The sequence below is a fragment of the Physella acuta genome, unplaced genomic scaffold (assembly GCF_028476545.2).
Source record: "Physella acuta isolate Inbredline_101_S28 unplaced genomic scaffold, ASM2847654v3 ptg000151l, whole genome shotgun sequence".
Classification (NCBI taxonomy): domain Eukaryota; kingdom Metazoa; phylum Mollusca; class Gastropoda; family Physidae; genus Physella; species Physella acuta.
Genome location: NW_026731670.1, coordinates 425,491 through 451,086, shown reverse-complemented (window position 1 = coordinate 451,086; position 25,596 = coordinate 425,491). Strand labels below are relative to the sequence as shown.

At 31.2% G+C, this 25,596-nt stretch overlaps 2 protein-coding genes and 1 long non-coding RNA gene across 3 annotated transcripts; all 3 read right to left on the bottom strand.

Moving 5' to 3' along the window:
* Positions 1-1,549: 1,549 nt before the first annotated feature.
* On the bottom strand, positions 1,550-6,153 carry LOC131935672 (uncharacterized). Its single transcript, XR_009385965.1, has 3 exons — positions 5,709-6,153; positions 3,875-4,029; positions 1,550-1,644 (listed from the first exon to the last, which is right to left on the bottom strand). It is a non-coding gene; the product is annotated as an uncharacterized LOC131935672 (long non-coding RNA).
* An 8,717-nt stretch (positions 6,154-14,870) lies between these two features.
* Positions 14,871-18,366, bottom strand: LOC131935674 (uncharacterized). Its single transcript, XM_059292192.1, has 3 exons — positions 18,281-18,366; positions 17,524-17,725; positions 14,871-15,575 (listed from the first exon to the last, which is right to left on the bottom strand). Exons 1-3 carry the CDS (start codon positions 18,352-18,354, stop codon positions 15,468-15,470), a joined length of 384 nt encoding a protein of 127 aa, XP_059148175.1. The 5' UTR covers positions 18,355-18,366; the 3' UTR covers positions 14,871-15,467.
* Positions 18,367-18,562: 196 nt separating this feature from the next.
* Positions 18,563-25,006, bottom strand: LOC131935661 (uncharacterized). Its single transcript, XM_059292179.1, has 5 exons — positions 24,880-25,006; positions 23,209-23,339; positions 20,765-20,966; positions 19,141-19,251; positions 18,563-18,586 (listed from the first exon to the last, which is right to left on the bottom strand). The coding sequence occupies exons 2-5, from the start codon at positions 23,259-23,261 to the stop codon at positions 18,563-18,565; spliced, it is 390 nt and encodes a 129-aa protein (XP_059148162.1). The 5' UTR covers positions 23,262-23,339; positions 24,880-25,006.
* Positions 25,007-25,596: the final 590 nt, after the last annotated feature.

Sequence of the window (25,596 nt, the reverse complement as noted above, 5' to 3'; positions counted from 1 at the left end):
AATGTCAAGAACGTCCGCTCAGATTTCAATTCTCCACCAGACCCGAGGAATAATCTGAACTGTCGCCTAACAACACGTTTCCACGGACGTCAGCGCATAAGCTCCCCACTCGCGACTGCACTTTCCCAGCTATATCAGCGAAGACAAAGTGGCCACACCAATGACGGATAAACGGAAGTGCGAATGCTACTGGCGGCTTTTATTATAAAAGCCAAATGATCTCAGGACAAATATATATGATGAGAGAGTTGTGAATGGTATTTTAGGGTACTGAATGGGTATGAGTGTGCATTTAATATAGTGTTGACTAATAATGTGTATAATTTGGTTGTAATTTTTCTAATTGGTATTAGTAGTCTATGTTATTTTAAACAAGTATAAACATAGATCGTACATTAAACAAAACCCTTTCTTTTCGTTTTTTTTCAAAATCTTAACAATGTTTTATTTCAATTATCCTGATCAATAAAATATTTCTTTTTTCTAATATTCCGATAGTGACTTTTTTTAAAAGCTGAACTACAATTCATTGTATCTCTCACTTTCCGTATATATATACAGTTTCTTCAGGCATCCCTACCGTTTTTTTTTTCATTTCATAAAAAAAATAGAAATACCAGAATCCGCTACCCCCTATCCCCCCCCCCCATACCCCACACGCTCCCACGAACAGTTTTAAATGCCCTACCCCGAGATAAATATCTAAAAGAAAAACCGGGTAGCCTTTATATAAAGAGAAGAGAGCAAACAGTCACCGGAATTGCCCTTGTAACGGGTACCGATGGCTAATTTATAATGATATATATTTCTGCGTTCATTATCCTTTAACCCCCGTCAACATCAGACACTCATAACAGAAAGAGAAAAATGGATACCTTAAATTCGGAGTCGTAAATTGCTAAATCTATCTTAAATTGTTGTCCATTCTTTAAAGGTAGACCTGTTTTATCTTCTTTCAGTCTTCTTCTTTCGCCACCCAATGTGTTGTAACTGACCAGTTTATTGCCTTTTAAATTAAAGTGAAGCTCGAGAGGCATAATTACATTACACGAAGGTGTGTTGCAAATCCTAACGGTGAAGCTGTTAGGATAGATAAACCGAACTTTGAAAAAGTTAAAAAAAAAATGTCTTGATTCAAGTGTTACATACTTTTGTTAGTAAATATATTTTAGCTATAAAAAATTATAATAATAATTAATTAAGATTACATAATCAAAACATTGTATAACTAAGTAAAGTTTACAATTATTTTTATATTATTAGAATTATAAACAAGTTTGGGTTATTTACTTCAAGCCAGTTAGGGCTGTGATATAATCTATTTGCTTTAGTAACAATCAATAGTAGAAAAATCTCATACTAAATAAAAAATTTCAAAAGTTAAAAAAAAAAATTATAGGCCATATGTAGTGTTGCATAGATCTAACAATAATAATTCACGTTAATTAACCTATATGCGCGCTTTAAAAAAAAGACTTGCAAGACCATTATATTATTAATTAAAATCTCAAAGACCTTATACTATTACAAAGGTTAAAATTTTTCCACAAACTCTGTAGCATTTTCTAGGATAGCTCCTTCGATTGTTATCTCTTTTCCTGAGTACATTCGAAAACGAATTTCTCCAAAATATGGTAAAGTATACTGAAATAAAAGTTATGGGAAGACTTAAAAATATATAGCTACAATTATTATTTACTATAGCGATAACAAAATGATTATTTCTTATCATTGCAACAATAAAACAAAATCTAGGAAGAACGACATTATTTTTTTATTTTTATTTTATACTAATTTTTAATTTGAATTTATCATATTAGCAACTTATACATGTTTTTGCACATATTATTTTTTGCATTTTAAAACCTTTTATTTGACTTGCATCCTCTGCCTGCCTTCAGGCGTCTCTAGACAGTCTGTCTGTCGTCATAGATTGAAACGGCGAGCGAAATTTCGGACACTTTTAACTGACAGATTTGTTTCAAAGTTGGCACGTGGGCCATGACTTGGAGGCAAATGGAATTTTACTTAAATGTATGACTAAACATGTTTAGGTAGGCTGTTATGTCCGACCTCCGACAGCCGCGGAGGGAGCGGACACCCCAGGTTCGTTTGGTATGGTACCGATAGAAGTCATTGTAATGGAATCCCAACAACTTGCCGTGAACTCGTTAATGTTGTCTAGGGGTAAAACACGACAAATCGAAGAGACTCACACGACTTAAACTATGAATACCTTTTTAATTTATGTACAAGATAATGACACTAGGTAAGATCAAAATGTACAGATTCTATGAGTACAATAAATAACCTCAAAAACTCCAACTTACAGTTTGAGAAAATCACAATATATCACAGCTGTGGCTTAGTATATTAAACACCAATAAATCATTACTACACACAACTGAATGGCATATTAAATACCACAAAAAACCAAGAAGAGACTTATTGCCTCTACAACAATAGAAATCCAAATAAAGGATCTAACTATCACCGAAGTAATCAAAAAGGTGCAATAATACACCAGAACAAAATATTCAGTAAACTACAACTAGTCACATAATTCCTTATACAAAGGTGAAAATCATGTCACATAATGACAATACTGCAAAATGGCGTACATAACCACTGGCACAGCTCTCCTGGTCCAAAGTCAATCTGGCTGCCTTTGAACTTGAGAATCCCGAGATTAAATAGCATTCAATAATAGGGGAAATAACTCAAGTCTTACAACTATTGGTTGAGGATCTGTCAAGGATCCTCACGGTCGCAAGACCATTGGTTGAGGTTCTGCCAGGGATTAAAGATAGAATCACCTGATGTGACAGAGTTCAGTTGACCGGTTTGTACCAGTGAACTGACAATTCTCCCAAGGACAAATACATAACTCAGGAGATTAAATATAAATAAAGCAAAACAGACCTAAGTAGGTCACAAGGCTTATCCAAGTATTCCGCATTATTATACTCGCGTTATCATGTTCATTAGGTGCGTTTTATTTTTAGTCATGCATCTCTAGTAAGAAATTTAAAGTAAGCCTATTAAAAAAATGCATAAAAACGTTTTAATGAAACGCTTTATGAAATAATTCACAAAAACTGGAGAAAACAAATGATTTTCTTTTAATAAATTGCCATAGTCTACTGTTTAAATAACTAAAATAACAAGCATTAGACTCTTCTTAAATATTAGTAAAAGTATCCTATACATATTATACTGACCCACGCTTTTCTTTAAAATTATATACATAGAAGAGTATTATAATATATTTAATGAAAATCATATTTTTTACATATATGCATGTTTTAAATAATTTTTTTGTATAAATTTCTAGTTTGTAGTTATTTTAGTTAATATCAAACCTTTTATTTATTTCATTTTTTAAAAAAATACCGTGTAATTGATATGGAAATAATATGTTATCAGAAAAAGTTACGATATTACATGAAACTATTAACGAGGTTTATTGAAGTAAGTAATAAATTTTATACAAGATATATTATCGTATTACTTTTTTTTTGCAGGTAGTGGCTTGAGTTTAGATTTGTACCAGTGTAAGTCAGATTTGCAATTATCTATTTTACACTTCAAACTTGATGCAGTAAATTTCAAAATGGTCAGTACGGTGTTTGTAAATTAGAGAAATATAAGTGAAAGTCTTGTAACATAAGAGAAGTTCATCTTGACCTAGAGTGCCCCATGCATCCTCGTTAGCACTATGGCGCATACGATGTTCGTATATATATATATATATATATATATATATATATATATATATATATATATATATATATATATATATATATATATATATACCATGCAAGACTCACATTTAAAAACGTCAAAAGTTAAAATTTTAACAATCAAGACTTACTCCTTCAGAAGATCTTTTTTGAAAATGTGTGATGGTCATGTCACCGACGCTATTTACAGTTGAGCTTGTGTTGCTATCTGCACCTTCTACGCATGCCCAAGCAATTACTTTTGCCAGAAAATAAATTACCAAAACGTTCTGATTCATGATGGTAACTGCAATACAAATTTCTCGAGTATAATTCAGAACAAACACAATTGCGTTATGTTTTGTTTAAAATTAAAATTACTTTCATAAATTATATTTTTAAAAACTTTAATTTTGCACTTAAACAAATCTGTAATGAAAGTATAACTCAAAACGTAATATTTGCTATATGGAAACTTACTTTACTTTAATGTACATGTGGCGTCTACCAAACTTTTACGTGGCACATACGTGGAAATTTAGTCAAATGATGTAACTTCCAATTAAATTAGCTAGCTATAATCTTTACAAGAAGTAATTATCATCTAACTTATATTAAATCAGTGGAATATTGATATAACTATTTTGGTTGCAGTTTAAACATCAGTTGACTTAGCGAAATGTATCACCACATATTCTCACTCATAACTGTATTTAAAAATAACCATTTTGTTCGGTATACACACACGAGTTTGATACAAATTAGCATGAACTTTTTTTTTTAAATGACAATTTTGAAAGGCAAATTAAAACAAAAATGCAAGTATCATTACAAAATCAAATATGTGGCATCAATCTAAATTTACCAAACCGCTTTTTCGTCAGGCCAGGGGGCGCCTTCAAACTCCGTTCAGTTTGTCTTTTTGTCTATATCTATCTTTAATCTTTTTCGTCAACTTTAAATGCCCCCCCCAGTCACATTACACCTATTTAACTTATCTACCCGACCGGAAATACTGATATCATGGCATAAATGAATAAACTGTGTAGCTTTATAAAGATATAATAAAAATAAAAATAATAATAATAATAAAAATAATAATAATAATAATAATAATAATAATAATAATAATAATAATAATAATAATAATAATAATAATAATAATCATAATAATAATCATAATCATAATTATAATAATCATAATAATTATACTAATAATAATAGTAATAATAATAATAATAGTAATAATAATCATAATAATCAGAATAATCAGAATAATCATTATAATAATAATAATAATAATAATAATAATAATAATAATAATAATAATAATAGAAATAATAATAATAGTAATAGTAATAATAATAATAATAATAATAATAATAATAATAATAATAATAATAATAATAATAATAATAATAATAATCATAATAATAATAATAATAATAATAAAAATAATAATAATAGTAATAATAATAATAATAATAATAATAATAATAATAATAATAATAATAATAATAATAATAATCATAATAATAATAATAATAATAAAAATAATAATAATAATAATAATAATCATAATAATAATAATAATAATAATAATAATAATAATAATAATAATAATAATAATAGTAGTAATAATAAAAATATTACCAATAATAGTAATAATAATAATAATAATAATAATAATAATAATAATAATAGTAATAGTAATAATAGTAATAATAATAGTAATCATAATAATAATAATCATAATCACAATAATATTAATAATAATAATAATAATAATAATAATAATAATAATAATAATAATAATAATAATAATAATAATAATAGTAATAATAATAATAAAAATATTAACAATAATAGTAATAAAAATAATAATAATAATAATAATAATAATAATAATAATAATAATAATAATAATAATAACACTTGTGTGTAGATTAATTTAGGCTTGGACTTACAAAAAAGATAATTAAATACCTTCTGTTCAGTAACAGCAGTTCGTAGGCCTATGTATGTCGTATTAAATCCGTCCCACTCGTTTCACTCACCTCCCCCTCCTCTATATTTCCGCTGACTTTGGCCAAATTGCAGTACGATCAAACAGGAGGTTTGTGTCAATACTGTTATGTTTTAACACAATAAGTAATCACGAATGTCCAGTATTGAACGGCTATTAAAGTTAAAACATTGTGTTATATCCTTGTGTTAAAATTACATGAAAAGTAATACAATCTCACGAAGAATACATAACTGTCATAAGCAATGTTTCCGTTATTTTTTGCATGAAAAATATAACGTAGATTCAGTGGATGTGGATACTGTGGGATAAACCTGGTAAGCACTATGAACAGTCGAACATTGTTTCACACGAGCCCAGGATTCTGACTTGATACCTCTGGGATAGCAATCATAAGCTCTACCACACGGCCATACAACCAATAAGACAAAAACAAAGATTGTTATAATTCATATAAAAATGAAATAAAAAAAAAGATTAACGAATGCGGGAAGTTTAAATAACAATTTTCCAGTAACTCTATGCCTACCCGTATGCTTCTTAATACTTCTATTACTATTACTATTGATATTCTTTATCATTATTCCTTTTCTAATTTTAATGTCTTTATTATTACCCCTATCAGTTAATCTAGTCTGTATCTCTTGCCTATCTTTAATCCTACCCTTATACACAGTAGCGTAGCGAGGGGGGGGGGGGGGGCAGGGGGGACACATATGTCCCCGGGCGCCGACCTTAGGGGGCGCCAAAATGGGTTGGAAAAATAAATTGAAAGGTTGTTGGGGGGGGTGCAAATTGAAAGTTTGAGGGGGAGGGGTGCAAATCGAAATCTTGAGAGAGGGGGGGTGCAAATAGAAAAGTGTGTCCCCGGACGCCGGGAAGGGTCGCTACGCCCCCCTTTGCTTATACATACCATTTTCCAAATAACAAACCCTGAAATAAAAAAAAAATCAATACGACCAGTATTTATGAGCCCGCATGTTAGTCAGACATGGTTAAAACTCAGTCAAGTGGCGGTGTTTGTGATGTGTAGACGAAACATGAGTATCTGGGATACCGCTTGAGTTAGATCTGGATTAGAGGATTGGGTTAGCTGGTGTAACCAAAGTAAGGCTTAAGGAACACAAAGCAATGCAGTTTCAAGTATGAAACTGGTATATAGGGGGATATCACGCACTTGAGTAAAGGGGGTCTCAAACTGTTGTGATCATGTCATTGTTGTGTCTGGGATATGGTGTGTATTAACTGGCTTTACAACATAACTGTTGTAAATGGGCTTTAGTGTATTGAATGAGTTCGAGAGTATGTGTGTGGTTGAACGGGTTTAATAATGATGTTGATGGTTTGAGAGTATGAGTGTAGTGTGATTAATAAAAGACTCTGAATGCGTGAAAAAGAAAATAAGCATGTGACGTAGGAGCAGTGGCGTAGCGAGGTCGGGTGTCACTCGGTGCGGCACTTAATGGTGTCACCCCCCAGAGGCGTAGCGACCCTTCCCGTGGACAAACTTTCAAGTTTTCGATTTGCACCCCCCCCCCCTCAAGTTTTTCTCTATATATTTTGCTATTTTTTGCCTTGGTGTCACCCCCCTAAATGGTGTCACCAGGTGCGGTCCGCACCCCCGCCCCCCCCCCCCCCTCGCTACGCCTCTGCGTAGGAGAGTATGTTTTGGTTGTTAGGAAGATAGTTGAAGTCAGTCTGAGTCTTGTCGTCGTCATGTGAGGATGTCTAGAAGTCGTCGTCAATGTAGCTGTATGTATTGTATATAATAAAAAATGAAATATCGTATCGTCGTTCTGTATACTCTATTGAATCGTCGTCCTATATTGTTCAACGTCCAGCATCGACCCTGTCCAAGAGCTCGCATTATAACAATAACCCCCTTTAATTATCCCACCTTCAGGTCAAGTATAATTACATTTTAGCTCACTTACGCTTAGAACATAACCCAAGTGTAATTATCCCCCCCCCTGACCCAGTTGATCTCTTGTATTGTAAGAGTGTTGTTTTGAGATAGGACTATCTTGTGTATGGTAAGAGTGGTCTTTTGAGAGAGACTGGTCTGCTGAGGGAGACTGGTATCTTAAAAGATAAAACTAATCGTTTGTTGGTAATTCAAACTGGAATATTTTTATGGCTATAGAAATGAAATTATTTTGTTGCTTGAGGGCTTGATGTTGCCAGTTAAGTTTACTCAGCTTCCTCGCTCTAATGTATGGTACTATCTGTAAATACAATTTCAGATCATGTGATTTGATAATTTCAATGTTGATCTGAAATCTAAACATTTAACACTTATCACTTTAGCATGCTAACTACTAAGCCCAATTTATAATGTGGTAATCTTTCAAGCATGCATTTTATTTATTAAACGGAATAGTCATCTCAATTTTCAGTGGCGTCGCTAGGTAACTGATGGTGTCACTCCCCCTTTTTTATTCTCTATAAATTTTACACGTGTTATCCCCCCCCTACCCAAGTAAAAGGTTTAAAAGGTTCACATTTAATACTAACGCTGTTTATGTATAGTCGATTATTAATACAGCTTGATGTAGCATTGTTTTGTCTATAATTTACATGTTTACATCATTGGCAATTTTTTCCCAGCATTATATATGGGGCGGAGTGGTCTAGCGGTAGAGAGCTCTAATCCGGGTTCAAGTCCCTGAGTCCACCCAACTCTGATGGGTACCTAACTCACGTTAGGGAAAGTAAAAGCGGCTGGGCATAGTGCTGACCACACTATCTCTTCATATGCCGAGGTCACAGAAACAAGTGAACTCTACTTCACTTGCCCCATAGACCGTCAGGTTTGAAAGGGAAACTTAATAAATATTCATCACTCTAAACAAACAAAAATATACACACAATGCATCCAAAAACAATCAACGCAACACAATCTGTTTTGTAATCCACGTAAAAAACAATTTGACATAATGATTCCTAGAAAATAAATTAATTAAAAGGGAACTAGGGGAAATAATCACTCTTTTAATATAACTTTATATATTTCTACAAATTTAAACAGATTAATAATTACTTTAGTATGTAATTCAGTAGCTTAACACTATTTGTTTTTACAAAAATATGTTGTCTAAAATCAGAATGAAATATATTGTCATCATAAATGCTAAAATATTACAGCATTATGAAACGTGTTTAAATCAGAGTTCGTATAAAATCAAACTTTTCTATCTGATAGCAAAACTAATTTTTATAAGTGGAACATTCTGAATAATAGCTTACATATAACTAAATTATTGGTCTTGCAAGTTCCGAACATTCGTTTTTTTTAATTAGCTACTGTTTTTGTGTACAAATGATATGGTATTGGTTAGATCACTGTATAGATCATACACCTCTTTACTCGTAATTGAAAAAAACAATATTTACTGAGTTTTGTCTGTTTCAAAAGTTATGATTCTGGCGGCATGGTACTTTGGTACATCATCACGCGTTTTCCCAAATGTTCTTAACAGATCAGTTCGGGATGGGTTGGGGGTCGGGGTGGAGGTTCAACTTCATTTACCACTATCCAGCCACTTTAGGTGAATTATCCTACCCAGCGTATACATAGGTGTGACAATTGTGGTGGTGAGGTGGGGGGCGGGGGGAATAACCAACTCAGAGTGAACATAGCGTCAGTTTTTAGATGACTGTTCTAAATATACATGTACAAATATACATATACGAGCCGACCCGCGGTGTATCATACGCCGCTATTTAGTTGTTGTTGTGTTTTCTACTTTTCAGTAATTCATAATTTGTGAATTCGACAGTACCAATGCTGCCACTGAAAATATTTGCTTTAAAACACTAAACCCCCCCCTTCCCCCCACGTGAAAGCAGCATCCTCTTAGTTACCTCCTCTAAGTTTAAAATCGTTTCAAACTAAATTATCTGCTCCTAATAGCCGTCACTAAACCCGGCTCTACGATTTGTAAACATTTAAAAATAGCGTGACCACAACTCACCAGACCATGTGGGGGTGGGGTGGGGGTGGTAGTGTTAGTGATAGAGAGAAAGAGAGGGGACTGTAAGTAGGCGCTTGCAGCTTGTTTTCTAACGGCTCCCAGAAGAGAATTATATATATAGATACTGATTCAAAATAGATTTCAACAAGTAACAGTGGTATTCATAATCAGCGTTCATTTGTGGCCCATGGGAAGCAACGGGCTGCAACTACACATATCCTCGGTTTTTGGGCTGCTCCCTTAATCTGTGCGCAAGTGAACCCAGCGGTCTCAGCCTCTTCCTCTATCGTTTTTTTCCATGTTTTCTTTGGCCGGCCCACTTTCCTTTTTCCCTGGGGATTCTTGTCCATAGCATGTTTTAAAATATGTTCTTTTTCTCTTCTTAACGTGTGTCCGATCCATCTCCATTTACGGGCCTTGATATCCTTATCTATTGGCTGTTGTTTTGAAATTTGTTACATGTCTTTGATATTTTGTCTGGCCATCTTATTTTAAGTAGGCCCTATATGTCGTTAGCATGTGTTTGTCTAACGACTGTAGCCTATCTTTATTAGATACATTTTATTTCCTCGTCTGCTCCCCCGTTCTTATTGACCACAGATATGTGAATGTGTTTGTTTCTCGTAAATCTTCTCGACTTAGCTGTATGGGCAGGTCCTGGCTGTTATGATTTTGATGACCTCTGTTTTATTATTTTATTTTTATGGTATTATGAAGGTAATTGTTTTTTTACAGATGGATCCTTGGGTCCTAACCCCGCCCCCCTTTCCTGCCTACGCCACTGAAAAGTGTACTTACAAATATAGCGATATTCGTATCGCGCCGAGATTTTTAGCGCTAGAAATAATAGGCGATTTGTTTAAATGATTATATCTCGATAATCATACAACAGATTTCTAGAATATTTTCAGGGGAATCAAATTGGCTTATGATTTATGTAAGAAAAATTGATTTTTTTGAGATAGACGGTTTGTGATTGATATATATATGTATCATAATATATAATAGACCATGTGCGCACTTCTCTCTTACTCTCTCTCTCTGTCTGCCCGCAAAATATATTCGCCGGATATCACGTCAAAATCGGCAGCGATATATGGATACCTTTATACGGACTTTTGTTGAAAATAATATGTTAGATGTTTTAAATGTATAGCCACAATTTTATTTAAAGAAGAAAAATAAAAAATAAAGGCGTATTCGAATGTAGAGAAACAGTTTTAATTATGCAACAGGAAAAGCGTTTATAGTTGTAAAAAGAATGCATAAAACAGTGACGTCACTAATGTTTATACATTAACTAATGACGTCATTTGCCGTGTTTTGGAATATAAAGAAATGAACTATTTCATTCAAATTTGATTTAGATCTACGTACGCTATAAAATTTATACAATACAATTTTGCTCGGGCTAAACAAAGAAAAAAATGCTATTAGGATTCTAGATCTAGAGATTCTAGATCTAGATCTAGATGATCTAGATCTACGGAAAAAACTAGACTTACACAGATATAGACCCTACCTAAATATAGAATCTGTTCAAATAATACATTTCAATACTAAAGTATTTCAGGCCTTACTTACTTTATTGAAATATTTGTTTATCTATGCAATTTGCTAATCTCTATAATATATAAAGCAAAGTTATCGGGTGCCCGACAGGGCACTTTCCGGCGCCGCAGGAGCTTCAAATTTGGCAGGATCTTGCCTTGGGCGACAGAACACGGGGCCGGTTGGCCGAAAAGTCTACGATGAGAAGGTCAAAACTGACCTCGACTGACCGGCGCCTTATATGAGCTATAAATCGAAAAATAAATGTCCACGTAGGAACCTCTTCATAACTCCTGAGGTCGTAGACCGACCCTCGGGCGAATTAACTCTTTATCTACTGACGGTACTTATAAGTACCACTTTAATTAAGTGCCTGTATTTTTTTTATTTAATACTAATTTTAAAAATTATTGATGTATTTCATAGTATTGTCTCCCCTGAGTCGCCGGTAGTCGGAGGTATCAATGTTTTTTTTTTAATTAATGGTGTGGCGCTTTTTCAATGTCTTGCTATATCGGTAGTTCTCAATTTTTCTGTACATTTCTCACACACGTTCCTGATTTCCCTTTGTTTTACCTTATTTTTCAAGTTTTCAACCCCAAATATTTTTATAGGCACCTTCAATAGTCAGGCAAACGCGTTTAACTTCTAAATATACAATTTTCATCAAATTGTCTTTGTATTAGATCGATGTTTACAAGTGGACTTATAAGTACCGTCAGGGCACACGGTCATGTTTTTTTAGGATTTTTCGAAAATGGCAGATTTGATAGTTGGAGTTACATAAATATTGTCTTGATAATTAATTATCGAAATGTACTCAAAAAAGGATATTTACACATTTATAAGAAGATTAGCATATGGTTTACCTAAGAAATATTGTAATTACATGTTAATTTCTAGTAGTAAAATATTACAAGAATAAAGGTATCAGTTGCAGGCTCGTTTACAAGGTTTAGTATACTTCATTTGTATACCAAAGCCTAGTTCTAGTTGTAAGATTTAATTTGTTAGTTATATTTATTGCAATAAACTGTCTTGCCTACAACAACTAGCATTTACATAATGTATACCTGTAGATTAGTAATAGTCCATACTTCTGCATATAGTATAGATCTATAAGGTAAATTTTAATCAGTAAACAGAAAAGAGTAATCCACTACGGCTATCCTAAACACATTGAGCTCACTCCTATTTATGAACTTTGCACTGTAGTGTAGACTTGTCATAACATTCTAGTAGGCTACAATTATACTAGTATTACTAGTAGTTGTGTGCTGAATGACTAGGCTTTTGTTTGTTTATGCGGCTCATTGTACTAGTTATTGGAAGCTTCCAGCAAAAGCATATTCATTCCGGCAACCGTTGCTACACCAGAAAGACCACAGACAAGATTGAGGGAGCATGACATGTCGACTACTTTTGTTGTGTTTGAGGTCTAAGATGTGTTCCGATAGAAAATCCAGTAAAAATCGTACTCAAAATATACGTTTGTGCTGTATTTATGTGTGAAAATTACAAAAAATGAGTGTTATAATGATTGCCATGTTATTAGTTAATAAATTGTATCGTTTGTTCCTGTTTTGTAAAAAAAAAATTTTGAAAAAAAATGTCCTAGATTACTGACGGTACTTATAAGTAACAATATGTGTTTGGGCCATTAAAAATTTATGAAACGAAATTTCCTTCGACATATGCTTTGAATGTGCCAAAAGCAATATAGTAACACATTGTTTAAGTAAAAATCTCATTCAGAACATAATTCCGTAAATAAAGTTAATTAAGCATTCAAATTCTCAATGTTTTCGAAAGCCTAAGCGAAGCTGGGCAGCATGCCTAGTTTATATATATATATATATATATATATATATATATATATATATATATATATATATATATATATATATATATATATATATATATATATGTTTGTGTCAATGTTTTAACACATTAAGTAACTATGAAAGTCCATTATTGAACGGCTACGAAAATTATAACATGTCTGGGTCAATCGTTGATGTATTGTTACACGAAAAGTAACACAATGAAACAAAAAATTCTTAGCCTTTCATCATAATCAATGTTTCCTTTTTTGCCTGAGAATAAAACATACATTCAGTAGAGGTTATGCAGGGGGATAAATGCCAGATTTTTTTTTAAACAATGCTTTGATAATTAAGCTCACAAAATAACTCTTTTCATGGAAACAAATGTATATTATGTATAGACAATAGAATAAAGTGCAAATCAAATTTCAACGCAATTGATGTAGTAGTCACAACCCTTACTTGCATTTCTAAAATGAAAAGCTTGTGCAAGTGTATTTTGTCTCAATATTCCGGCTGTAGTGAGTTATCGAAATGAATTAGTACAAGATTAATAACTACGGGAGGTCACCCACGCTTTATTTTTTTTTTCAGGAATACCCAGCATCAGTTGTCTTTCATCAAAATCGAGAGATTTCTTATATTGATAATTAAACAGAATTGGCAATGATTTTACGCGAGAAACTATATTGATACGTTTAACGCATGATTAATTATAGTAATAACTATAGACTTTAATTAGTACGAGCCGTCTCGTCCAGGTCCTGCTCTGGCCTTTGAGACAAACGCATCTGCAGAGGTTTCTGACTTGTGTTTAAGGTTTATTGTAGTTTTAACAATTAAATTTAACAATTTAAACAGGAAATCTTTAAAAATTGAAACACATCACGAAAAACCATAACACAATCAGTGTTTCTTCCAGCCTTTTTTCTCCGTAGGGGCACTTGATAATTTCTGGAGGGGCGGGCTAAATTTTCCAGGATGGTGGACACTTGTAAAAGTATAAGTTTTCTATATACATTTAATTTCGTTCGCGGGGAAGGGAGCGGTAGACTTTCTTCGGGGAGGGGAGGGGGCTTCAGATGCTTGGTCAAAAATCTGAACACAATAACACATTTAAAATTAAATAGTAGGTTGAACAATGAATATTTGTTTGGTTTTTTTTTGTATTGATAAACATTAAAATCCTAAAATGAAAACAAATAAATTTTGTACAAATAAATAAAGTACAAATAAATACTACATCCTCACAAAACGAAAAAAAAAAGATTAAAACAGCAATGTCTTAAAATGTATATGCTTTGCCATGATTTTAAAGTGGTCTTTCTCTGAATGTATTACTATGTAAACCTGCAAACACTGTCTCTGGCCTATGGCTGGAAGGTGTAAAGCACTAAGAGCAAATGACCTCATCAAGAAAGCAAATTGTTTTCAACTACCTTAACTATAATTAACCTTTAACAATTGTGCAATTTGGCACCTTAACCAAAAAAACGAATTGTTTCGTGATTCATTTGGATTTTTGCATTTAATACTAGTAAAAATTATTCAATATTCAATCAGATAATATCCTTATGTTTATTGTAAATACCTTCAAGTGTTATAACTGGGGACTATGTAACCAGCAGTTATGCAGTGAGAGTTATTATACTATCATTCAATTCCTCTCTAACCAATTCTGTATTTACACTAGAGTTTGAATAAGTACGACGACATCATTATTTAAGTTCATTATTTATAGCACCATAATAATACATATTACGATTTGGACGGACGATATTGAGACTTGACTACAAACATGATCTCACCCTAAGACAACAAGAACAAGACTTCTTTAAGCTTCTTCCCCGGCAACAACGATCCTACACCTAAACGTCACATTCACGTGTACCGAGTTACACTTTCACTCGTTCAATTTACGCCCGCACCAACATTCATTCGCACCTATTTGCATGATCTAACACAGATCAAAGCATCGAGAAACACATTTTTTTTGCTGAAATTAAGTAATAAACACAAAATCAATTGATTCAGAACTTTATGACAAACTATCATATACAATTTTAAAAACAAGGTTAATAAATTTAATTTTTAAATAAATTTGATTTTTAAAATTGAAATTCAAAAGAGTATCGACAATTGTCCTTACCAATTAAAAAAAAAGTTGAAATTGCACCTGGTCAATTAGTAATCAAAAATTGGATTACATCAAATAGGCAATAATACATTTTTCAATATAAGATTGTTTTTGTAATTATGTTTACTATTTAAATAAAATGTGTACAATTATTTTTAGTATTTCTACAAGTAATACTATTACATAAAATACAATGCATCATATGTGCAAGTGTAAAGATCTGTTGTCGGTTTATGTCATCAATATTTTCTCCACTCTCACGTCTCCATGAACATCCAAATGATCATAGCAGTCCATTTTGTGATCCAACCTCTTTTCGAATTTTGAGTTTATTTTAATCTGAAGAAATTCGTTTTCAAATCGTTATCATTTTTTCTTTTTAAATAATTTTTTCTACACGTTTTTATTAAGAAACTTTTATAGATCGAACCTACCTAACCTGGCATTTCAGTTGATAACTCACAGAAATTTAGTTTTATCATTACGAACTTAAAATAAACCAGGATTAATCTATCATAATCTTTCTCGAATATTCTTATATAACAATAATGAGCACGGCATTTTCTGCGCAACAGGGCTTTAGAATTTTTTAAAAATTCATTTTTATGATACATTGCTAGAACAGTGGAAAAAATTTGTACACAAATTGAACGCACATGTATGAATTCGTGTTCACAGACACACAGAAAAAAGACTCGCTGACTGACAGACACACCGGCATAAGGAAAAACTTGCAAAACTAAATTTTTCTGACTCAGTGAGGTGTAAAAAATCGTATCTTATGAAAATACCGACTTCGATTTATGTAGGATTACTCTAAATTTGTATACGAGAGATTAAAATTAGGTTACACTTTTTGGTAATGCGGCTTAGAAATATCGAATTACAACAAAGAAATAAATGATCTAACTAACATAAGATCACAGAACAAAATATAACATGACAAAAATCTAAGGGCAAAATATATATAGTAGGTCTGATAATATTGTAAAATTGACATTTTTCAATTGGTTTTCATTTCTTTTACCTTTGACACTCATAAGATGCAACTATTTTAAGACCATATTTCAGAAACGTTGAGATAACGCCAGTAAGTTTGAAAAATGAACGAAAGCCCATCCCCTATTCTTCTGTTTGATAGTCAACCATCGCCCTGTTTATAATCGCGTTACATCATTTTGTGTTAGGGTTGAACGGGTACATTAGACTTTACACCGTACTGAAAACGACACATGTGTTAATGTGTAAGCATTATGTTGCGTGTAGGGTTTACAAACAATCATGTAAATACGAAATGGATCGCTGATAAGCATTAACGTAATACTTGATCCTAACTACACGGAAATGTTATTCACGGTTGAATGATCATTTGTAATTCACGGCTCTTTTATCCCTCACGCATCATTAATATCAATGGGGGGAAGGGGGCGGAGTCTCTAGCGCCAAGCACTGAACACAGGAAAACTTAAGAAGTGATAGACATTGTAAAGAAGTGAGAAGACCAGCTAACAAACAGAACTTAATCTAGTCAGTTAATAGTTGTTCTTCGAATAGTACTTGGAGAATACAATATTTAATGTATAATTATAATAGTCATTAATCCTGTATACATCATTTCTGTTTATATAAAAAAAATTCTGAAACTTAAAACTAAAATCAATATTTATTTTATTATTCCAATGAATCTTCCACATTAAACAAGATGTCTTTTATTGTTTCCTGTAAGAGGAACCGTACAGTGCCATTTCCAACATTCTTTTCAAGTTTTCTCAACTATGTAATTTTACGCAAAAATCAAATCGCTAATGCTCAGGAAACCTTTGTCGTAACAGACTGAAACTTTTAAATGCATTCACCTTTTTATTCCAATCTTCAAAACTTTGTAAGTTAAGTTTACTGCAATGCTCTAAGAAATATTGATATTTATATAGCACAACCCCTAATTTTTGTTCTTAGTTCTACGAAAAATGTGTATTAAAAATAAATAAATGCTATCACAATGTCAAAACGTATAAATGTATAGATTATTTTGAGAAATTTGTAAATATGTTGTCAGATATAAAAAATCGCTTTTGAGAACAGTTATAGAGTTTTGAAAATGTGTTAGTTTTCACACCTCGTGGTTTCCATGGCCACAAGAACTGCTATTAGTGGCTATATACTTTTTTGTCTGAAGGTTAACAAATATTAACATATGGATTTATTAATCACGATGAAACTTGTTAAATAAAAATATTTGTTTTATCTGTGGTATCTAAATTAAAAAAAATAAAAATGGTAAAATTACCAAAGTTGAACCTGGACTTGTTAAAAACTGAACGATAAACTGCTCTCTAATTTTGAAGTCGAAATAGTCATAGTTAGCATAGATAGTCCATTCTCCTTTTTGCATATAGTCAATAACAGTTTCTCTAGTGGTAAACCTTGGGTTTAGGTGGGCGACAATATTTTTACTTCCATCTTGTACGCATTTAATGTTAAATGAAAATCTGAAAAAAAGTTTACTATAACTATAAGATGAACATCGTTTTAACTTCGAAGTCAAAATAGTCATTTCTAACATAGTTAACCCATTTTCCGTTTTGATAATGGTCAATGACAGTTTGTCTAATATCAACCCCGTGAATAAATCTTGAGTCTAGGTGGAAAACATTATTTCCACTACCATCCTCCATGCATTTAATGTTAATGCTAAACCTGAAAAAATAGTTTACTTTAAACAAACAAATCAAACAAATCTTTATCATATAAATGGCAATAATTTGAAATTATAGTTATTGACAATTTAAAAAGTACTCTCTATTTTATTTTATTATAACTATACATTACTTGTTGATTAAAATTTCAAAAAAAAGTTTTAAATGTGAAACATTTTCGTCCAACATACTTTTCATAATCTTTGGTTTTGCATTTTTTGTAATCCTCAGATTTTAAATAAATCACATGCCCAATGCTAGGAAAAGTATAAAATGTAAATACTTGAGGGATTTAATTAAAAAATATTTACTACTGAACCAAAAGGTTAATTATGTATTTATACAAACCCGTAATTATCGTTAGTTGGATATCCATAGATTACAATTTTTTCACCGCCATGGCGTCTTTCAATTTTTTCCATACTGGCCTTAAATTTAGAAAAAAAAATTGTTTTTTTTAAAAACTTAATACTGATTATTTTAAATGTATACATTCTGTGAGTTACTTCGCAAATTCTTTTTTCAAAGCATATTGAAATTGTTATAAAAATTGTTTTTCTTATATTAAAATGAGAATCATTCATCTATGCTAAAACTAAAATTAAATTCTAAAATATGGATTGCGTAGGCCTACACACTTACGGGGTTCATTTTCTGAAAAAAAAATGTTTTTTAATAACATTAATCATAGTTAATAACAAAACAAACAAAAATAGATATATTTATGAGCTTTACAAAATAATTATAAATTATATTTAATACTAGCTTGCCCGTCCCCGCGCGGATAGAAAAAACTCTGACGAAATATATAAGAAGAGTTTCACTAATCTTACATTCTTAGACGTGTAATTTTTTTTTTTCTAAAACTGAGTTATTTAAATATAAACAATGCCTGAGCTTGGACCATATTTATCGGTGCACCCCTACAAATTTGAATTTTTTTTTACGAATACACCTCTCTAGGAGTATTCTAAGCTTTTTCGCTAAGTTTCACGGTGCTCCGATGAAAGTTGTAGTAGTGCATAAAAGACACAGCGTGTGTTAAAGAGTATATAAAAAATAAAAAATATATTTAATTCCTGGATATAATACATTGCTAATGCTTGTGTACGTTGTGTGTTGTAGTAAATGACATAAATAAAATATAAAACGTATTTGCGACAGGGCAAGTCAATTTTTTTTCATCATATTGCACATTGAAAACTTACTGAGAATAGAATCCAGTTAACCTCTGCTTGCCCGTCGACCTGCACGTACATAATAACTTCCAAAGGCATTTCATTTTTGAAAGAGTCAGTCAATTTTCCGTCAACCCAAACCTGAGACATGATATGTTAGAAACACAAAAAAAAACACAACACAAACACAGCACAAACACAACACAAACACAACACAAACACAACACAAACACAACACAAACACAACACAAACACAACACAAAAAAAACACAAACACAACACAAACACAACACAAACACAACACAAACACAACACAAACACAACACAAACACAACACAAACACAACACAAACACAACACAAACACAACACAAACACAACACAAACACAACACAAACACAACACAAACACAACACAAACACAACACAAACACAACACAAACACAACACACACACAACACAAACACAAACACAACACAATCCGGGACAGCTAGTATTGTACCAAATGGTATATCTTCTTGCAATTAGATGCAGGTATCTAAAAAAGAGCTTTCTAGTGCGACCGACCAAAACGAATTCCTCTTCGTGCGCAAAAAAAAAAACAGACAAAAAAGAATGCGCAAAAAAACCCACAAATAATAACATGTTGAAATTTAAATTTCCGTTCTCTAATAAAAATGTCTTTTTTATGTCAAATGTCATTGAGTAAAAAAAGAATCAGTGTATGAAATAAATAAAAGGCAGTATTAAAAATACAAACAACATTGCATTTAATAATTCTCCGCTAATCATTTAATTACTTTTTTTCCTAACACTAAAACAAAGTAATAAAAAGTAAATTCTCCCCCCCCCCACCCCCATGGAATGTTTTTTAAGGAGAAGTAACTGTGGTTTCCTAATTAGGGGACGTAATGAGCGCCAAAGGAATAAATGCAAATAATATAAACGTTGATACATTTTTATTTAATTCAATGTAATATTCATATTGAAAATTATTATTCTAAGTCTGCAAAACGAAAACTGTTTTTAAAGACTTTCAATATTAATTTTTTAACTCATAAATTTAGACGATGAGTACTTTAGACATTTAACACTTGACACAATGGAAGAATCGGGTTTTTTTTTATTCCTATGTAATCTACGACAAACATAAAAACATACAGAATTGAACCTTATATATATTATATTATATATATATATATATATATATATCTCAGGACAAATTATCTCAAGGACAAAAGATATCAGGACAAAATATGTTAGGACAAATGATATCATGGACAAATGATCTCAGACAAAATATCACAGACAAAATATCTTAGAGCAAAATTTTAATAGGATGTACGATGATTTTAGTTGATTTAAACTTTTTTTTATAGACTGTCAATATGGTTTTGTCCATAGTATCATTTGTACCGATACATTTTGTCCTGGTATCTTTTGTCCGTGGGATCATTTTTACCTTGAGATCTTTTGTCCTGAGATCATTTGTCTTGAGATCATTTGTCCGTGAGATATTTTTTCTGAGACCATATGTCCGCAGATCATTTGTCCTGTCACCATATATATATATATATATATATATATATATATATATATATATATATATATATATATATATATATATATATATATATATATATATGCGTGTAATTACCGTAAAAAGTTCATTTGTAATTTTTAAATCGATTCTAAATTGCTGTCCATGTTTGAAAGGTAAGTTTCCTGTATTTTCTATTCCTTCAGTGGGGAAATCATAATAGGATGACATCACCCGCTTGTTTTCAACGAAGTCAATTAACATTATGAAAGGCAAGTTGTAGTCACACATATCAGAATTGCAGAGTTTCACTGAGAAGCTGTGGTATATACAAAATTTAATTAAATTCAAATTGTACTTTACTTCTCCTTCATAATAATTACTGTTCTTTTTTTTTCTTTAGGCTGGAATTTATTTGCAATCGATATTCATTGACATTAAAAAACTGAAACGCACCAACTTTATAGATTTTTTTCCTCTAAAAAAAAGACGTGTAATGCTGAGTTAATCTTTATTTATATTTAATTTATAAAGATAATCTGCGCTTATGTGTCGGGCGGACGGACATGCTTGTATGACATGCTTTTAGTTAAAAAAACCAACTTCATCGACATTTATTGATTAAAAACATATTTTTTGATTAATGTCAAACTACTATTTCATTTTACAACATTATTTTTCATTGACCTATGGTGCAAAGAACAAAGCTAAACTAAAAATATTACCTTTGCAAAATGTTCTATTTTGTTTCAAAAACGTATGCAAATTAGATCATTTTTTATCAGTTACATAAAAAATTAATAGAAATAAATACATAAATAAATTGCTTTTTTAGTTTGTTTTGATGTTGTCGTCTGTGCTTTTGTTTGTGTTTGATTTTTTTCGCTTATGTGTTTGCGTTAGTTTTTGTGTTTGCGTTTGTGTTTGCATTTCCGTATGCGTTTGTATTTATGTTTGCGTTAATTTCCCATCGTGTTTGAATTGTTTTTTTTAAATTGTATTTTTGTTTGCGTTTCTTCTTTGCTGTTTTTTTTTTATCCTTTTTGTGTTTATGCTTTGTGTTGTATTTAATTTGTGTCTGGGTTTGTGTTTGTGTTTCAGTGCGTGTTTACGATTATGTTTGCGTTTGCGTTAATTTTTGCGTTTCGTTTTCTTTTCGTTTGTTTTTTCACTGAGTTTGAGTTTGATTGTGTGTTTTAGTTTTGGTTGATTGTGTTTAGTGTATTTCCTAAAACAGAGCGATGCTGCGTATATGATGCTTAATAAACAGACAAGTCACGGTCTTTTGTAGATACATTATTAGCCAGTACATGACCTTTCAAGGAAGGCTAGTTCAACATAATTGCTAAAAAAGAAAAGAGTTATAAATTTCGATTCAATTCGTAAAAATATTTTTCAACTAACTATGAAGCTTGGTTTTGGATAACTCCTTCAATAACTATCTCTTTTCCTGAATACATTGGAAACTTAATTGCTCCAACATAAGGTAATGGATACTGTAAAAAAATAATCTTAATATATATATATATATATATATATATATATATATATATATATATATATATATATATATATATTATCACAATGGCCTCAGATTTTAAAAAATTGCAATTCTTAACTGTGTAAATATTTCACAAAGTAAAAAACACATCTAATTTAGCAAAACTTTATATTATCGAGGTTAGATAAAAGTGAATTATTTGAAAAAAAAAAACGTTTTTGTAGAAAAAATCTTTCATCAGAAATGGAAATAAGAGAAAGAAGAAATTTCTGTCACTGAAAGTAAATACACATTTGAAAGAATCAATAGAATAGACTTGTTTACCTATTTCTTTATAAATTCGCACACCTAGCTGAAACGGTACTCAATTTATAATTATTTTAGAATACATAATAAAAAGTACAGTCTTCAAAAGTGAATAGAGTAAAATACACTTTCGGCTAGCGGAAATCGTTTACAATTTGGTAAAAATTTTATTAAAATTAATTAAAATGTAATTACTTTAATTTTACTTCGAATTTCGTCAACTTGAACAAACGATACAAAATTTCTTGGCTTTTTGAATCGATGATATTAATTTAGAATATTTCCTGTTACCGGAAAACATTCAAAAGATAATACAGAAAATAAATATAGAGCTACAAATTAAATATAATACCCATAGATGACATTTTGTTAACATAACTGACACGTTTATCAAGTTATCTTGTTTTCATAAAGACAAAGAGACACTAAGCACTCGGATTGGCATTCAGGCCGACAGACTAAATTAAAACACTACGTTTTTTCGAGAAAATCTCGATTGCGATATTTCACACTTCTACTCTTCTTCCTCTATTATTTGTATGCGAGAAAGTAAAATAGGTAATAAGTAATATATATATATATATATATATATATATATATATATATATATATATATATATATATATATATATATATATATATATATATATGTGTGTGTGTGTGTGTGTGTGTATCCAAATTACATGTGAACCTAATATAGAAGAGTTTAAGATTTAATAAATAATATATAATTATAACGACAGGCAAGATTTACTCCCTCAGATGATCTGCTTTGAAGATTAGTGCTGGTCTCGTCATCTCTGCCATCCACACACGACAAGCAATTTAAAGTAGTCAGATAAGAAACCAACAACACTTGTAGTTTCATTGTCGTTACACGACGCCCTAAATCATAAAAACACTTAAGTAGAGCTTCTCAGAAAAAGTGTTTAAACAAAAATTTAAGTCTTTGTCACAAGCCTTTTGTGTGACTGGGTTCACGATATAAACTTGTCACAGGCCTTTCTCCTACCTTTTATATATCACACATACGAACTCAAAAGACAAGCCTTCTTTTACAGTTTCCATATTTATTTCGTTTTCACACAGGCCGCATGTTCAACCAAGCTACGCCATCTTCTTGCCTCCTTTTTCTCCTTGTTCCCCTCTTCCTTACGCGCATGCGCACAGCCACCGTCTCCCTGATGCAATCTCACACACACACTCCCAAGATACGATCCACCAATATTTCACTGTTATAGTCTTCTTGCCCAGTAGTAACAAAAATAACATTCAACGAAAGTCATACGGCAAATAAATGCAGATGATTGGGGCATGTAATTAAAATTGTATTCAAATTGGAAATTTATTCCAATCCGGATAACAAAACCGAAAATAGAACTTTAACCGTAACCGCAATTCTTAACAGAATATGATCGCTAACCTTCACTTAAACTGTTTCGGGAAACTTCTTTTAAAACAAATACTGAAATGTAATCGGAAATGAAAATTTAGCCAGTATATAAAATGTAATTGAAGACGAAATTTTTATCTAAAACGGAACTTTATATGGGGACGGAAATTTAACCGGAAACTAAATTTTAAACAGTTACCGGACCCAACTCGTTAACACTTACGAAATTTAAGATGAAACGGAACCTACCCTAAAACTAGATTCTTATCTGTATTACAAAACGTAAATGTTGATAAATTAAACCTGTATTTTAATAGGAATCAGACATCTAATTGCAAACGTAAGTTAATGGAGAAACGGAATATTAAGCCTAAACAAATTTTAATCGAAACTAAAACTTCTTAACCGGTATTTTAACTGGATCCACAAATTTAATACGGAGACGGACATATAATCAAAATAGGAGCAAAATAGCAACTAAATTAAACGCAAACTGATTTTTTTTTTAAATATGAGACAAATAAGTTAGGACTTTGTGGTTGTTGCTCAATTATTAATAACGTAATTAGAATTATGTATTATTCTTAACATTTACATTTTTATTCTATTTTTTTAAAATTCTGCAATCAATTATTTCTTTCATTTAAACCGTTTATTTACTTTGTTTCGTTTTAAATATTGTCTAATTCCTTTAATATGACGTCGTTGTATTTGCCGTGATAGTTGTTTGTTTCTCTCGAAAGTTCTGTTGAAAAATGATTGCTCAGGTTGCATAAATTAAAGGTGTGTTTCCACGTAGGAATATGACTTTAATTTTAATTCCATTGTTAAATACTTTGTAGATGACCCATTTTGTATTATCATTTTTTTTCTCAACGAAAGTTCGAATCTTTAAGTTCTACACAAGTTGCTAAAGATGCTGATCTAATAGTTTAGGAAAAATGTTGAGAGAGATAGAGAAAGAGAGTGAGAGAGATATGTTCTTACATGAGCTTTAATTTAATAATATATTCTATAATACGCTTAACTTACCTATCCGTACCAAGAACACTTATCTTCTGATGCAACGAATATTTTGTATTTGGAGTTGTTGAGCACTGTTTGTAATAAATATTGGATGGAAATGTATATGTGGCGTTTACAAGACTCTGCGTGGCCTATACGTGGCAAGTGAAGTGGCTTCGGGTTAGGCTTGGCTGCTAATTGTTTGCCAGGTGTTACCACTGATTTAAATTGACTTACATTAATTACTTACATAATTGAATATGTTATGACGTTTTATGGACGTGTCAAAATATAATGGTTGCACACATTTTTCAATTAGTTCCACAATTTGATTTCTGTTTAAATAAACAGACAAATTACATAACTTTGAAATCATAAGCATGTTTTAAAAATGTCAGATCAGACAAATTTCTAGCATAACTTCTGAAAATCTCATTTTCTGTATTTTATAATTTATTATCCAATTCCATACTTAAATAAACAAAGTATTATGTAAAATAATTACGGTCTGAAATAGTTTAGTATAGATTTGAAATAAATATAAACTTTCGAAAACGTGTGTGGTTTCTGTCCTTAATAGGTGAAAAACAAAATACCTTTTGATTGAGAGGTTATGAGCAATAAAAAAAATTGAGGATAATAACTTGATTTTGAAAATTGTAATATAAAAAAATACCGACAAATTTACTTAACAAGTAAAAAATTAAAAAAAAAAGTTTAAACAGCATCTGTTCAATTAGTGAA